Here is a 14,366-nt window from a genome sequence, read left to right on the forward strand (position 1 = left end):
CTCCTGGGAGACTGTTCTCTATTGCTGGTAGGTTACAGCGCCCTCATGTGTCTACCATTCAGATGTTTCAAAGGCCACAGGCTTGCTTTTCATCACAGCCCAATACAATTCCTAGTGGCAATTTTTGTACTGGCTTCACCATCTCAAAATAATCTGAAAAGCACAACCTTTGGAGCAGCCAGCACGCACCACGTGGATGCAGGCTACGCTTACTTTTGCCTGTGTGATTCTTGATTTCCATATACCTCTGCCCTCATTGCAAAGTTTCAGATATAAAAGGCATGCAGGAATGGACATCAAAATGCGCTTGAATATTTGATGATGAGCCTGTGAAGTCGGAAGATCTTTTAAAGGTTTAAATGTTGCTCATGTAATTAATACTACCCAGCTATTTCTGTTCTTTCCATTTTGAAACGCTAATTACCTATTCACAATTAATATACCTTAACTAGATCCAGCCTAATAATAAAATTAATAGTTATGATAGTGAACACAAGTGCTTACTGTGTGCTAGGCATTTGAGGTAAGTGTTTTACATACACTAACTCATCAATCCTCACAGTGACTCTATGAGAGAGGTACTCAGTGTCATCCCTGTTTTACAAATGAGTACTCCAAGGAGCCGAGGACCTTCCCAAGGTCACACAACTCCACATGGCTGAGCGAGGCTTCAGAGGGGATACCCTTGACCAGTAGGCCAATCTCATTTCAACAATTAGGAAAAAAATTAAATTTCTCAATAACAAAAATCTCAAGCCTGTGCGGATGGTGGCTATATTTAAATGGCAACCTGACTCATTAAAAAAGTCCAGTGCTGTATAAGTTGAAGGTCTCTGGAAGCTCCTGGTGTTGGCTACAGCAGGATATGGAGGAAAAACTGCCACCCTCGTCACTGTCCTCTCACTCGGAGGAAGAGCAGTGAGTTCTGGACAGCATCATAAGCAAGACATTGACAGGCTCAGGCTTCGTTTCTTACTTTCTTGGTGAAGTGGAATAAGACCCTTGACTGGGAGAAAATGAATACGTGGTGATGTCATAGAAAACAGGTTCATTTATTTGTGTGAGATTAATAATTTTCATCTATTGAACAATTAACTCTCAATTGCTGGTGCTTATGAGATGCTATTATCACATACACAGCAAGCATTTCTTTAAAAATCTTGTATCTTACTGCTGGATGAGTCAGTATATTTACTACACTTCTCCCAAGGCAAAAGAAAGAACCAGTGTCCAGAAAGAATAAACATTTGCTTAAGGTGTTTAAAAGGACAGTGTTTAAAGCAAAGGAGAAGACTGTGGACTTCCTGTGTCAATAAAGACTCTCCCAGCCCGCAGTGAACCACAGGGGTCTTCTTGGTGAAACGCCCCCACCAACCCCTTGGAGGAGGGGTTACTTCAGCAACGCCAGTGGAGTGCCCCAACAGGGGAGATACCTCGCTTCATCCCTTCTTCTTTCATCTGCTTAGAAGGTGCTGGACCAAACTCCTCTTCCATGGGCCTGAACATCCGTTTAACAAGGACACTGCTGCTAGAAAAGATGAGCAGGAATTAAGTAAAGCATGCAGGGTACCAAAACAAAAGTTCATGTATGTGTCAGGCCTTATCTTTTTCCTTTGCTTATATCATCCCTAGTTCTCCACAACTGGATCCACTCACCAATCCTCTTCTCCCCCCTTACAGGTCCCAAGTCATCCCTGTCTGAGGCAGAACACACACACTGGTATCTTTAGGGCGTGGACCTGAGACACACTTCCCATTGATGAATACAGATCCACCAAAGTGAGACTTCTAGGTTTTACCCACTCCATCCTGCACCTAACCCCCCTTCCTGCTCAGAAGATCAGGGCTGGGGTAGCAGGAGTGAGCCCTGGTGTCTGTGTGGTCTCCAAGTTACATCAGCCCCTCCCATCTAGCTAGGGCCTGGGTGTCCGGCCCTCTCTTGCCAGTTCCGAGGGCACAGCAGGGACCTACGGAAATGGCGAAGTCCTACTCAGCTGGTTCTGTTATGAGGCTGCCCTGACTTCCTGCTGTTCTGCGGCTCCATCTGGTTGGAGCAGATGAGACTGCAGTGGTGGAAGCTCCCAGAGACCCAGGCCTCGGCTGCCCAGCCCTTCCTCCCCTTTGGGAGGGATTTCAGTCCCACTTCCTGAAGCCCTAAATGTCCCCAACTGGGCCACTTCTGGTGGTACTGCATTTCATCCCAAAGTTCCTGTCCTTCCTGGGCACTCAAAGGAAGGGGAGGATTGTTCGAGAGGAATGGAAATTGGAATAGACTGTCACTGAAGAGAAGTCACTGATGCTGAGTGTTATGGACTGCATGCTTGTGTCCCCCCAAATTTATATGTTGAAACTCTAACTCCTAGTAGGATGGTATTCAGAGGTGGGAGCCTTTGAGAGGTAATTAGGCCATGAGAGTGGAGCCCCCATGGCGACATTAGTGTCCTTATAAGAAAGGGAAGCCCTCTCTTTTTCTGCTATGTGAGGACACAGCAAGAAAACAGCCGTTGGCAAGCCAGAAGAGGGTCCTCGCCAGACATCAACCATACTGGCACCTTGATTTCAGACTTCCAGCCTCCAGAACTGTGAGAAATAAATTTCTGTTGTTTAAGCCACTCAATTTATGGTATTTTGTTATAGCAACCCAAAATGACTAAAAATGCTCCTGAATGGAGTCTTACTATTCTTTAAGCCCTCAAGAGAATAGATGCAGATTTTTAGAAATTTTTAACATCTCAGGGGATTCTTGGAACCAGGTACATGAAGCAGTGCCAAATAGAATTGTTAAGATATGAGCTCTGGGTCCAGACTACCTTGGTTTAAACCCCTGTTTTATAATTTACCAACCACGGGACAAGTTCCTCAACTGCCCTGAGCCTCAGTCTCCTTGTCTTTAACAGGAGGCTGTTGAGAGAATTAAATGAATTCAACATATGTAAAGCACTCACAAAGTTGCCTGATACATTGCAAGTGCTAGTGAAACGTTAGATACAGATGATAATGATGATGATGATGATGATGATTAAAGTTGGAGAGATTTGAGGAAGAGAGATATGGGGAAGAGTAGATAAGGCAGACGGTTTGAAAGAGGTCAAGGTTTCCATTTACCATCAGATAGCAAATAGTCCAAACTACCACTTTGGTCCACTTTAAGGACTAAAGTTGGAAAAGCTTCCTGCATGGGAAGTTGACATTATATCAATCCCAAGTTTCCAAGATAATACCAAAGCCCAGCTTCCAAGCCAACTCCCCATTGGCATCATTGTCATTAAGAAACTATTTACTAATTCTCAAGTTGAGCTAATGGTCGGTCCAGTGGTAGAAAGAGCACATGGTACAAAACTGTGGACAGTTCAAAAAGTATTTCTATTAATTCTAATAGCTTAAATTATCAAACCAACAATGCTTTAATTTACCATCTCATACTCTAGGCGGTCCAAAATTATGTCTATCACCCTGAATAAGACTTCACATTGTACAAAATGCTTTTCATCTCCTTGGTCGAATCTTATGAACACTCTGCAAGCCAGCCAAGGCAAAGAGCAATGTTATCCCTATTTCAGTGATGATCAAACTAAGGCTCAGTGTGTTAAGTGCCTTATGCAGGGCAATGCAGGTAATAAGTGAAACGGGCTGTTCAGAGAACCCAGCTTTGAGGGACAACCTTATGATTAAGGTACTCAATAAATCTGAGATGATGATGAGCGAGGGTATGAGAAATGATGTTAAGAGTCAGCATTCTATTTTATTCCCTAGTAAGTCAAACTATACAAACAACAAGAGGAACAACTCAAGTCCCAGCTGAAGATGATAATAAATTTTTAGAGCACTGTTCCCTCTGTCTTCCCCTCACTTTTTTTTTTGTCATAAAAGTGGGTCATATTATTCTGTCACATCTTGGAACTGGAGTGATCATGACCTCAGGAGCAGAAGATTAAAAATCCAATCATACAGCTGTCAGTGACCAGTAGGTTAATAATGAATAAACAGCCTGTAACATCACCAGACACTCTCTCATGCTGTGTGAGGGTTCCCAAACTAGTGATTTTCTTTTTCTCACAAAGCAAGATTTATTTATATTTTTCTAGTGCTGTTGACTTTTGGTGGCACCCCATTCTAAGCCATGACAAACTTTGCCATTAAAATAACATCTTGGATAAACTATATTTCTCTTGGGAGTTCAAAAATGCTTTTTCACACTTTCAAATCTATAATCCCAGTAGGAGTCAATAAGTTTGTGTGGTCTGAATTCAACTGTTTCATTTATTTTCAAAGCAAGGCAAGAAAAGAGGGGCAGATATGACTGCCTCATTTGACAGATGAAAAGAGCACAAATTCCAGGTCTCCTGATGCCCTGTCTGATTATATTGGATTGTACACAAAAGGACACGAGAGCAAGGAGAAGGTGCTTTCTCTGACATCAAGCTCCATCCCACTGGCACGATGTGTGAAATATGTGCAGTGACTCAAGCTTCAGCAACACAGTAAGCCATTGCCTTGTGGGATCCATCTCAGGGAAAGCAAGTCCCTGAGGTATAAACAAAGGCGTGACAAGTTTGAGCAGAAAGAACTGGGAAGGAGTTCAGGTCTGAAGCCTGGGTCTCTGGCCACACTTGGGAAAGGCAGTGTTGTGCCCCACCTGCCAGCCAGAACTGCACTAGACAGGAGTTGCAGGCACCACGGAGACACAGTTTTACAACTCTGCTTACGATCTATGTGTGCCCTAAATAAATTGAGGTTCCTCCCCAATGTTAACCTCAAAAAAGAGGAATTCCTCTTATATTCAAGTCCTCACAAAGTCTCTCACATTATGGAGTAGGACCTTAATTAATTTATTTTCAACAACAAATTACTCTTTGGGAAAGAACCCATCATCCTGAAATGACTTTAATCGATGCAGTTTGGAATATTGATAGAATTCATTGGACAGAATTAGTAAAAAAAAAAAAACAAAAACAACAATCAACAAGCAAACAAAACTCACACATAAATTTAGTAATAATTACTGTAGTTAAGGGCTAAAAAATTGCAAGCAATAAATGACTAAGTCAGTAGGACCCAAAAGTATCATTTTAAGAAGAAATACAGATATTTCTGTTTCTGGCTAAGATGTTGTAGCTTGTGGCAAACCAATGTTCTATCTGAGAATGATGTGAAAAACTGTATGAAAAAATGTTTAAATATCTTATTGAAGGTATTGGAGACTGCTGATCAGTCAGTCAGAACTTGAGGGGCTGAGATCTCAGAGAAGAGAACTTCAGAGAGGTGAGCTGATAATCAATGAGCCAGTTTTCCCCTGAAAGCATTTGCCATTTCTTGACTGGGAGTAGAGGATGATAATCCCAGCAGAAGGCCATACCTAAAGGCAAAGAATTTTGCAAGCTTTTGGCAATCTCATGGTGTTAGAGAAACAGAAATTGCTGTTTAGAACTGCAAAGGTATCTAGGACTTATGGTCAAATTTCCAGAAAGCATGGAAGCACAGAGAAATGAGCCAGACACTCTGCAGTATTCCTTCTGAGGTATGTGCCGAGTTCTTAAGCTGCACAGGACAAGAGACTAAAAAGTTAAGTAGAAAGACCTTGAAGATCACAGCGGAGTTTTTGGCAGTCTCCCTATGCTAAGGAAACAAAAATCAGATTTCAGGCCCCACCAAGGAAGAGGGCCCATGGAAAGTTCCTCAGAGCTACATTCCAGGAGTTAGGATGAACCAAAGGTAGTCTGAGGCTAATACAAATTGCAACCCAGCTTTGAGTCAGTTCTGTCCTGGCCTCAGTTATGGTGATCTGCACTCATTCAGGCTGCATGCCAGAGGATAGAGAAAACCTTCACAAGAGAAAAACATGCTCATCCAGAGCCTCCATAATTTTATTATCGTTGTTCACCATTCAATCAATGTTTATCAAATATACTAATGAACAAGACCAAGGAAAAAATAGACAATAGAAACAGACCAACAGACAACACACGTATAGCACAGTTATTTGAATTATGAGATGTGAACTTAAAAATAATTGTGATTATTGTGTTCAAGAAAATAAATGACAAGGCATATAGAACTGAAATCTATTAAAATACATAAATCAATGAAGTGGAAATCCTAGAACTAAAAACTGCAATAATTGAAATTAAGAACTCAATAGATGAGTTTAACAGTAAATTGGACACAACAGAAGAGACAATTTGAAAGTTAAGTCAGTAGAAAATATCCAGGCTGAAGCATGGTGAGCAAAGAGGATGGAAATTTCAGAGAAAAACATAAGGACACAATAAAGAGTTCTAATACACACAGAGTCTCAGAGGAGTGCGGAGAGAGAACAGAGAAGCAATACTTGAAAAGATAACAGCTGAGAATGTTCTAAAACTGATGAAATACATCAACCCACAGATTCAATAAGTGCTATAAAATATCAAGCAGGAAAAAAATACAAAAAAACCAAAAAACCCACAGGTAGAAACATCATAATAAAAATTCTGAAAACCTAAGAGAAAGAGAAAATTTTAAAAGCAGCTTCCCCCAAAAACAAGACAGAAAGAAAGGATAGATAGATTACATTTAAAGTAGCAACAATAAGGCAGACAGCTGACTTTTCAACAGAAATGATGGAAACCAAAACTGAAAGAAAGTAACTGCCAACCTGGAATTTGATACCTAGCAAAAATATTCTACAAAAGTGATTACAAATACAAACATTTACAACAAACAAATAAACAACCAACAAATAATAGGAGAGAAGCCTTTGCCACAGTTTCCACAGAAAAAGAAATACTAGACAAAGTTCTTCAGGCAATAGGAAAAAGATCCCAGAGACAGAAATAAAAGAGCGACAGAAAGGGTACACGTAGGTTAAATTTATAAAAGGAGGTAAAGTTCAGTTTTAAAAGTCTTAAGTTTAAATATCCCAATTTGCAAAATGGCAAACTGGTACAAACAAGAATAACTAGTACTAATGTAAGAAACTGATGAAAATCTGTGACTCTAAGGGATGGTAAAAATGATTTTCCTTTCCTTAAATATTTTTAAAAACCTCCCTTGCATATCTGATACAGATTTGACTATTACTGGGTGAGTTTTTAAATGGAATATTTAACAGTGAAAAATAAAAATATATCAATCAAAAAGAGGGCAGGCTTCTTACAACTACATGTGCATCTACAATTATCTCAAAATAAAAAGTTTAATTAAAAACAGGGAGGCAACATTGTGGTAGTCACTTATGGAACTATTTCTAATGTTATGAGAATCAATATTTGTGCCTTGGGATAAAATTTCTGACGACAATCTCATATATATGGATTTAAAAAGTGCTGTGTCTCCACTTTGATGGTAGTAGAGAAGAATTGCCCTAATAAAGGTGTGAGATGATATAAACTGAAACTTGAGTGATGAGAAAGACACTGATGTCAAAAATGAATTGTGAAGTATTTGAATAAAAGTGTTTCATAAAATGTGACAGATATTTCTAAATGATATGTTATTCTTTAAATGTATGTGTAATTAAATTAACAAAGTGTCAGTAGATCATTGATTCTTTTGGCTATATCCATAAAGATTTACCTATTCCAGTTGGCCCAAAAGCTTTATGTTTTTGTCTTCTCCTTGGGAAATTGGGGAAATTGCCCTATATTTGTAATCACCTTATATTCATGTGAATATGGTAAAACATCGCCCATGATACCCCACATTTGATGGTTTGCTTAGCATCCCTGAGAACCTTATTAAAGAAAAGCACTTACTTCTCTCAGAAATTGCTCCTTTAAGAGAAATAGTGCAGAATTCTAGATGAATTTTATTTTGTGCTGATGAATACAGAGTGAATACTTTTTAGGTTTAATATTATGTTGATTAAATGCAGTCATTGGTGATTGGCTAATGATCCCTAACTTTCCTAAAGGGTATTGAGTTCTAGCCGAAGTGTTGGCTTCCATGGAAGATGAACAACCAGAAGCGTCTCTTTTTCTCAGCAACACTGTAACCAAGCTCATTGTTTGGTCTGGCAGCATCTACAGGACCCTCCCTCCTGCAAGAGAAAAGGCAGGGCCCTCTGCTGCAGTCACTCAAGAGCCTGATGTACGAAGTCACTTTGGGGAGCTGACTCTCCAAACTGGTATGTAACCTATCTACAGAGTTGCCTGGTCCAACATTTGCCTTCTTCTGGCTTTTGTTTTGCTAGAGGCTCAGCTTTGAGGAGGTTATACAAGGTGGCCCCAAGAGAGACAGTGGTGGGCCTTTGAGAACAACCAAGACGAGTCGAGAGACTCTTGGAGAGTATTGAGGTCTGAGGGTCCCAAGCAGCATCCAACAGTGACAGCAGGATATCAGAGGGAACCCACTGTTCTCCAGACACAGGGATGCCCAAACCCGCCAAGGATCCCTGTGCCCCAAATGCAGGGGCCACAGAGCTGCTAGGCTTGAAGGGACCTCAGAGCAGGCTGGAGCAGGTGGCACCTAAGTGGGGACCAGTGTGGACAGAGTTAGATCTGTCCACACTGGTGGATCAGATCTAAGTTAGATCAAGGCCAGAAAGGTTTTCTAGGAACCAGAGGTCAGATAGAGATGGAGACCAGATCCTCAGAAGTAATGGAAATAGAATTTTCTCACCATGCATGATATTTGCATATCAATTTACATATTATTTCAAGGGGTTTAAAGCCCTTCTCTCCTTCCTATGAAAGCCATTCGTGAATCCCTGGTTAAAGGCCCATGCTCTACAGAAAATTCCTTCTGTTTGACTTGTTCTTTCCATTCTTCCTCCCTCCCCTCTTCCATTTCTCAATTAAGTATCATTTATTCAAGGCCTGAAAAGGAACCTTAACAATAACAATAGCTATGATTTTTTTTAAAGCACCTTCCATGTGTCAGGACATTTTACATAATAATCCATATAATAACTCTATCAGGTATGTATTATTATTTCCTAATTTTAGATGAAGAAACTGAGGCTCCAAAAGGTTGTTGTGTTAAGTCACAGAGCTTCTAAGGTCAAGGCCAGATCAAACCACTGCTGACTGGCTCTAGAGCAGTGATTCTCAAACATTGCTGAGCATTTCAATCACCTGGGGACTTTAAGTATGTCCCTATGCCTGAGCTGCACCCCACACCAATTATATCAAACTTTCTGGTGGTGGTACCTGGACATGAGTATTTTTTAACTTGTCAGGTATTCATTCCAATGTGCAACAAGAGACCTGCTGCTGAAAACTGGTGTCCAAAAGACTCCTTTCCTAAGTGTTGTATCCCCTGCCTACAAAACAAACCTGCACGGAGTCTGTCTGTCGATTCCCAAATTCAGCAGCAGAAGTCACCCCAAATACTCACTTGATCATCAGACAGGGAGGCAAGAACAAACAAATGTTCCTCTTTTTGTGTAGTTTAAGCGCCCGGCTGATGATTGCTCCCCATCCCACCTCATCTGAATTTTCTGTAGTTTCCCTCTTTAATAACGTATTCAGGTTTGCTGGCACTTTAGGCCAATAATGTCTCCTACTTGTGAACAAGTCTTTGTCTGACCATCACTCTGGCTTTCATATAATTTTCATGTGTCAGGCAGGGAGAGGGGCTCTGGTGTGCCTAGGCTGGGCTATCACCTCCAGCTGGTGGTTGCGTGAATGATGCTGTCAAACTGTCAATTAGATGCTTTAATGCTAACATGACTATGCCTGGCAGGGAGAGTGAAGAACTGGTCAGAGACAGTCCTGATGGAGGCTGTGCCAATACCAGCGAAGGTGGCGCTCCTCAGGGAGAGTTGAATGTGTGCAGTGGCCTCAGATCTGATCCCTTCTGCCAGCTACAGTCATCTGGGCTTGTCACAATCTGAGTCCCATGCTTCAAGGGATGAGCCAAGGGTGACAAAAGATGAGGCAAAGGCTTGTTAAGAAAGCTTCACAGTGAGGGCTTGTCTCTTGATGCCTCCTTGGAAGCTTAAGAATTAAGAATTCTTAATTCCTGGTAGATTAACAATTAAGGAAGTTAGGTGATAGGGCATGAGAGCTAAAAGCAGACGATGGGAGTGCAGCTAGATTCAGGTTCAAAAGCTGCCTCTCACTTACCAGCTGTGTGACTCAGAACAAGTTTCTCAATCTCCTGAAGTTTCAGTTTCCTCATTATAAAGTGGGTAATTACAGCATCTTCCCCACGGGAATTTTGGGAGAATTCAATAAAATAATGCATATAAAGCACTTAGCACAGTGCCCACCTAAAATATCCAGTGAATGTTAATTAGTACTTTTACAGATAACAATAGCCAAGTACCTACTATGTATTAACACGGAGGTTCCATGGCGGCCCATATTCGCTCAACTGGACTCTCGCTACAAAACGTGTAAGAATAAGAGACTTGGTCCTCAGGCCTCGTGATTATGCAATAACAGAGGGCAATTTTTACTGAAAGTCCAAGCCGAAAGAGTCAGAAGTAGGTCAACTGGCCACCTAAATGTTGCCAACTTGCAAGGAAAGACAGTTTAGGCCGAGGTGGATTTACAGCTGAGGTCTGCACAGAAGCAGCATTCAGGTCTCAGACACCTGTCACTCAGAATGCTAAGTTTTTCCATGAGAATAATAGAATGGTAGTGCTGGATGGGATCTTAAAAACTCTCTTATATAAAATTCTCATTTTACAGTTGAAGAAACCAAATTCCAGAAGTCAGGGAGCCACCCAAGGCTTCACACAGGTAAACAGCAGCCCAGGAGTAGAACACGGGCTTCCTAAGCTCAGAGTCAATGTTCTTTCCATGACGCCACCCTGTTCCTTGTAAAATATGTGAATAACAGATTAGAATTGATAGTGCTAATCATTTCTGTTCATTCCAGCCACTGGAAATATATTAGCTATGTGCCAAGATAAAAAGAACAATCTAATTAGGCATTGAGAAAATTTAGAACTCAGAATTTAGAGGTCAGATCCTAGACAAGGTTCTGCTCCTCACCAGCTGGGGAATTATTTGACTCCTTTGAGAGTCTCTATCCTTTAGGGCAGAGGGTGGCACATTCTTTCTGTAAAGGGCCAGATTAGTAAATATTTAGGCTTTCCTGGCTGTATGGTCTCTGTTGCAACTACTCAACGGTGCTGTTGTAACACCAATGCGGTCACAGACAACATATAAAGGAATTAACGTGGCTGTGCTCCAATGAAACTTTATTTATAGACACTTGAATTTCACATCATTTTCATGTGTCAGGCAATATTATTCTTTTGGATTTTTTCAACCGTTTAAAAACGTTTGTGGACAGTACAAAAATAGCTGGTGGGCCTGATTTGGTCCTCAGGCTGTCGTCTGCCGACCTCTGCTCTGGAAACGAGCTCAGCAACGTCTGCCCCACCTACTTCACCTTGAAATGTTTCACAAGTGAACATATAAATTACAGAAGAACAGGGAAGCCCTCATTTGACTCTAGTTTGAAAAAAAAGGATCTAGAAATTTTAGTTATACATATGTAACTAAAATCAAGATTTTACTTCTATATGTGCAATGTAAGGTAGATATTGAAAAATGAATGTAGTTCTAGGTTGCTTTAAGAGAAAAATAGTGTTCAGGTCATAAGAAGAAATTAGCCCAATATAATCTCCAACTCATGTGGTTCAGAACACATGTTTATTTCTGAGAGCCAATTTTAAGGAGACTATTAACAAATTTGGTGGCATCCGCTAGAGGGAGAATTAGATGTTGAGAAGTAAAACTATGTTTTACAAAGTGTAGTTGCAGGGAGGAAGGAGATGTTTGAATGAGGAGGAAAAGATGAGACTTATCCAGAGAACAGAACTACAGCCAACGGGCAGAAGTCAAAAGAAGGGCGACATCAGTTCAACAGACAAAATAACTTTCCGAGAGCTGAAACCATCCAACAGTGTAATAAGCTATGTCACACACAGTGAGAATACTCAGAATATCCCTATTCAAGTAGAAGCTGGCTGACTACCCCTCAAGGATGTGGTATAGATGTTACACTGCCTAGGATAGAGTCAGCTAAATGATCTTGAAGGTTCCTTTTTGGCTCTAAAATTCTAGGAGTCTATAAAATGAGTTAATGGATACAAAGCACAATGCAAAGACCGGATGTGCAAGACTTTGGGAGCCTTTAGTGACCCTATGTAAACCCTCTCTAACCTACAACGCTAAGGACAATGACGAGGTTCTCAGCTTTCCCCGCTCCCATTCAAACCAGCCTTACCACTAGCGCACCAGGCTCATTTGGCAGAGTGAGGGCCTCTGGAGGGATATGTGGGGGGTCCAGGTAGTACCTAAAGTAGGGCAGTCTGTCTCCTTAGCTCTTGCCTCAAGCTCAGCTTGATCTTATGTTGGGTTCAAAGATTTCAGTAACTGGAGTATTGGCGAAAAGGCAGAATCGAAGAGATGTGTCACTTAGAAAAATAGCCAGTTATTTAAAGGCAGATCACAGGAAGGAGAGAGGAATAAAGAGAGACTTGGAAGGAGGACAGCATTCCCCCAGCCTTCTTCTCAGACGGTACCCAGAATCAAGCGTTTCTCAGCTCTGAGTCAAGAGATAAGAGGAAGATCCCAGTCCCTGCCCGTGGTCACCCTGTGCTTAAAGAGCCATTTCTACCGACATGAACTGACTTTGGGTGTTTACGTGAAAGAACCAAGTGTCTTACCCTTCTCGTTCATCATCCGTGTTGTAATAGACCTGTGGAACAAAACAATAGGCTCACTGTAGGTCAGACACAAGAAATGGAAACATGTGATGCACAGAATTTCCTAAAGCCTTACACTGTCTCTTAAGAAAGACAAAAGACAACCTGTTTAATGATGCTGTGTGTATGTGTGTGAGAATGACGCTGTGTGCAAGTCTCTGAGGAAATACAAATTTAACCTCCTCACGTTCCCCTTAGGGTTAATTCTTAGATTGTAATGAAATAAAATTGGAAATCTGATTATTTCTAGCTCAAGTCAGTTTGATCAGATTACCTATAGCCGTAAGCCAAACTGTGCTTTTGACATTAAGGAAATATTTTAGCAAGATCGAAAAATCATTGTTGAGAAAGGCTCTGGAGCAAGGTCTGCAAGTTACCAACCCCATCTGGTCCACAGGTGAACTGACAGCAGACACTGTGCTTCGGTGAGGGGGCGGGAGCACGAGGGTCCTGTGGCCGCACGGCAGGAACCCCAGGCCTCTCTTTATTCCCCAAAGGGGCTTGGGTTTACTCTGGCCTCCCACAACCACAAAAATCTAGGAGTCAACTGTCTTCAGACTGCGGGAAGGTCGTTCAGCTGCAGGAGGTATTCCTGGCCAGAAGACGCCGAGAACAGACTTCTTTAGGTGGTCAGCACAGTGGCAGGCAGAATCAGATTTAAAGGAATTGTGAAGCATCCTGATTATTTTATAAAACTACAGAAATCCAGAAGGGATCTGCTGTGTATATAGGTCCTCTTGACCCAATTATTTATATAAATTAATTGCGGGCCTTTCAGGAGCTTTTTCTGTGTGTTTCAGGACCATTTTCATTTGGGTGAAGAACAATACCCAAGTTAGTATCAGACATTTACCTACTGATATCAAAAGTCGCCTCTGGTTCTAGTGCATTTCATCACTGTCTCTGCCCCAGTCACCTGGGAGAGAAACAGCTGGGCCTGACTGACACCCTCCCTTCAGACTTTCTCAAAGGCTCGGCAGTTTCTGGGATGCTGCCAAGCCCAGACGTAGTTCCATAACAAAGCTGGTTACCTGGAACTCTTTGGGAACAAGTCATTCTAGTCATTAGTTCAGATTTCCACGGGGAATTTTTTCCTCTTTAATTTTTTTATGTCTATTGTTGTATTGTATACTTTGTTTCTTCTTAAACAGAAAACAATGAAGTCGAGATGTTTCCTCCCCCACACCCCAAGTTTCCGTGTGGCAAGGGAGCATTCTTATTGTGATGGACTAGAAATCGGACTATCTATTGGATGCATATGGAGTGACCCACATAATTGAGGGAGTCTGGGCTACAGCACTGGCCACACAACTGGATTTTTTGGAAAAAGTTCCTGATGTAGGCCTGTTTTTTGCTGGTTTCTTTAAATGCGGCATCATGCATCTGCCCCGCTGACCACATGGCAGGGTAATGGACAGCTCTCTGCAAAGTTGATTGGTGACCCGAAGACGGAAACAGCCTTCTCTTAAGTGTTTTCCTGCCCTCCTGAGTGGCCTCTACCACACTGTCCCCGTCACCGTCCTTGCATTGTCGTTTCTCCTCCTCTCATGTAATGACCCACTGTTTCTTCCTTGTCTGCTGAAGGGCTTATTGCCTGAGTTTAATTTTTAGAGAGTGTTTCTCAAACTTTGAGTGCATAAAAAAATATCTGGCAACCTTGTCATGAATGCAAATTCCTGGAACTCCCTTCAGAGATTTTTAACTTGAAAGACCTGGAATG

At 41.5% G+C, this 14,366-nt stretch overlaps 1 protein-coding gene across 6 annotated transcripts in view; it reads right to left on the reverse strand.

Moving 5' to 3' along the window:
- GRHL2 (grainyhead like transcription factor 2) overlaps positions 1–14,366 on the reverse strand; it is a 160,175-nt gene that overhangs the window by 20,898 nt on the left and 124,911 nt on the right. For 5 of the 6 annotated variants that reach the window (XM_087447570.1, XM_014788095.2, XM_087447571.1 and 2 more), the window contains 2 exons: positions 12,608–12,639; positions 1,434–1,528 (listed from right to left, as the gene is read on the reverse strand). In XM_087447570.1, the coding sequence (XP_087303696.1) occupies positions 1,434–1,528; positions 12,608–12,639 (127 nt within the window). The remainder of the gene's footprint in view (positions 1–1,433; positions 1,529–12,607; positions 12,640–14,366) is intronic. The other variant, XM_014788094.2, reaches the window with a different exon arrangement.

This window comes from Ceratotherium simum, chromosome 23, assembly GCF_057802395.1.
Source record: "Ceratotherium simum simum isolate JZ-2026a chromosome 23, ASM5780239v1, whole genome shotgun sequence".
Taxonomy (NCBI): Eukaryota; Metazoa; Chordata; class Mammalia; order Perissodactyla; family Rhinocerotidae; genus Ceratotherium; species Ceratotherium simum.